Source organism: Rhagoletis zephyria, unplaced genomic scaffold, assembly GCF_001687245.7.
Source record: "Rhagoletis zephyria isolate East Lansing unplaced genomic scaffold, Rhagoletis_zephyria_1.1 Rzeph_scaffold_43263, whole genome shotgun sequence".
Classification (NCBI taxonomy): domain Eukaryota; kingdom Metazoa; phylum Arthropoda; class Insecta; order Diptera; family Tephritidae; genus Rhagoletis; species Rhagoletis zephyria.
Genome location: NW_016200318.1, coordinates 1 through 2,552, shown reverse-complemented (window position 1 = coordinate 2,552; position 2,552 = coordinate 1). Strand labels below are relative to the sequence as shown.

Here is a 2,552-nt window from a genome sequence, read left to right as displayed (position 1 = left end):
ACGATGCCGGCGGCAATGGCCAGGTACTTGTACGAGGACATGTAGGGACACTCGCCTTTGTCGTTTGGGTTGTTGGGATTGTTGTTGCTGTTCTTGCTGTTCTTGCTGTTGACGCTGCTCTTGCTGATGCTGTTCTTGCTGATGCTCTTGCTCTCCACTGGTTCGCCGATGAGCTTTTTAGCTGGAGTAGCTTGTTTAGCAGGAGGAGGAGCTGGAGCAGCTTTCACATCCCCCTCAACAGACTTGCCGCTGGGCACCACCTCAGTTGCCTCGTTGCCCTTCACCGAATTGTACTCGCCAAGGCTGCCGTTTTCAACAACCAGTCCTGGGGTGGAGTTGGTTTTCGGCAGCTTCTCCGCGGAACGCTGCTTCTCACCAGCGCCAGTCTTTGAGGGCGAGAACTTGCCGAATGACGGCTGGGCTTTGGCTGAACTGCTGCTGCTGCTGCTGCTGCTTGAGTTGAAGCTGCCGGTGGAGGTTTTGGAAGCTCCAGAGCTCGATGCGGCGCTTGAAGAAGAAGGCTCACTGCAGGTGACGTAGTCAGCATTAGCAGCCGGTGGTGGCTTTCCGAGGTTGTCAAAGACGGCGATCAGCTTGAAGTAGTTGATGTCGCCGGTGAGAGCTTTGGAAAACTGGTGACAGAAGTTTTGTTAAAAGTGCCATCATATTCCAAAAGAGATACCTTACCAGCTCGCTCACACTGTCACTGGTGGAGTCCGGTTTGGCGGGCACCACTTGCACCAGGAACTTCTGAGTGGCTGTTTTGAAGTTCGCCTCGTTCTCGATCGTCTTCAGGACAATGTTCACAGTGGTGGACTGGTGCGCCGGAATGATGCCCTTGCTTGGATCGACGATGTAGTGACGTGGCTCCAGGGTCATCAGACGGAAGGCCACCTTGTGCTGGCTCACATTCTCAATCATCAGCTTGGCAGTGAAGCGCTTGTTGTAGGGACCTGGCAAAAAAGGGCGCAAAAGTGGGGTGAAATCATTAAATAGAAACTGACCACAGTTTTACCTGGAAAGTGGACCTCCTTCTTTGGATCAAGAACGACCAGCGGTGAAGTCATCGTCAGTTGGAGAGTGTTTGAAGAGAAGAGAAGAAGCTAAAAACAGGTAAAATGCAACAAAAAACGAGTTGACTAGATCTTTGCAAAGCACTTCNTCCTTCTTTGGATCAAGAACGACCAGCGGTGAAGTCATCGTCAGTTGGAGAGTGTTTGAAGAGAAGAGAAGAAGCTAAAAACAGGTAAAATGCAACAAAAAACGAGTTGACTAGATCTTTGCAAAGCACTTCGAAGTGTTCTAAATGCCAATGATGCACTGTTTTTAACCAGAGACGTGTTGTCAAAATAGCGCTTTTAAATTCGAACTTTCAAAACCCATTTAGAACTTTTTGATCAGCTGATTTTTCCTTTCGTTAAAGTTTCATTATCACATTATCACTAGCTTCACTCATTTCAGCCTTTGTGAGTGCCAGTTTAATTTACTCGCGCCATTTTCATAATATGTTCTCAGGCCTCTCTTCATTGATCTGTCGCTGTCGACCAGAACAGTGGTAATTCCTGGCTCGCAGTCAATTTCTATCGTCTCCCACCAACTGTGTGTGCTCAGTTAATGTTCAGGAGCGGAGAGTAATTCTGCAGCTTCTCTCGTGCATCATCTCACGCACACAGCTTTATTGGCGTCTTCAAATGAAGATTTATGTTATCATGGTAGATATTTGCGGCATCGACACGTCTTCTGACTACTGACTTCGATCTTCCCTCTTCTCTTTCTATGCGCCTTCTTCCAAGTCAAGTCCACTTAGTGCTTGCGCTAATTGTATTCCGTCTTTGCTGCTGCTGCTACTGCGCGATTAACCGAAAAGATGGAGAGATAAAGGGGAAAAAAGGGACTAGATAGGAGGAAGAAGAGTGTGTGTGGCGACTAATGAAGACAAATCGAGTTAAGAGAGAGAAAGAGAGTTTATGGATGATGATGGAGCAGGGGAAGAGATAGGGAATTTGGAGAAACTGCAGGGTTTCTCAATGTTGAAAAAGTGCGAATTAGATGCGAGCACCAGCGCACTCTTGGTGGTCACTATTGCGACTCGGGGAGAACAACGGCGACAATTGGGTCAACACAGTCAACACAGTTTGAAGAGTTGCAGATTTTGTCATTGTTGTCGTCGTCTTCGTGCGTGTGAAGAGAAGATTAAAGTCCTTTCAAAGAAGTCCTTTGCTTTCGAGGAGATTTAGGTAAGACACTTTACTGTCTTCCGGTCAGTTGCTGTCTCTCTATTTATACCACTACCGTAAACTTTACTTTCCTATCACTTTTGCACTTGAATATCGTTTTTTCTGTTTATCAAAGGAATATCATTGATTTGAAAACAGTTTTGATTTAAAAACAGTCATTTACATTTGCCAGTTGCCATTTTTTCTGCAATCATTTACCCATCAATACTCTAGGCACCACTTTAAGATTGCTGCTGCAGCTGACAAGCTCTTCAATTTGTCACTTGTGAAATGTCCGCTGATTTCAGCAAGGTTCTTTTTTCCCCTTCTCTTTCA

At 46.2% G+C, this 2,552-nt stretch overlaps 1 protein-coding gene across 1 annotated transcript; it reads right to left on the bottom strand.

Moving 5' to 3' along the window:
* Nucleotides 1–33: 33 nt before the first annotated feature.
* LOC108355197 (vesicle-associated protein 1-2-like) lies at nucleotides 34–953 on the bottom strand (the record flags this gene model as incomplete). The annotated part of the gene is made up of 2 exons (XM_017606370.1): nucleotides 34–632; nucleotides 688–953. Coding segments are annotated over 2 exons (865 nt in total), but the record flags the coding sequence as incomplete, so codon positions are not given.
* Nucleotides 954–2,552: the final 1,599 nt, after the last annotated feature.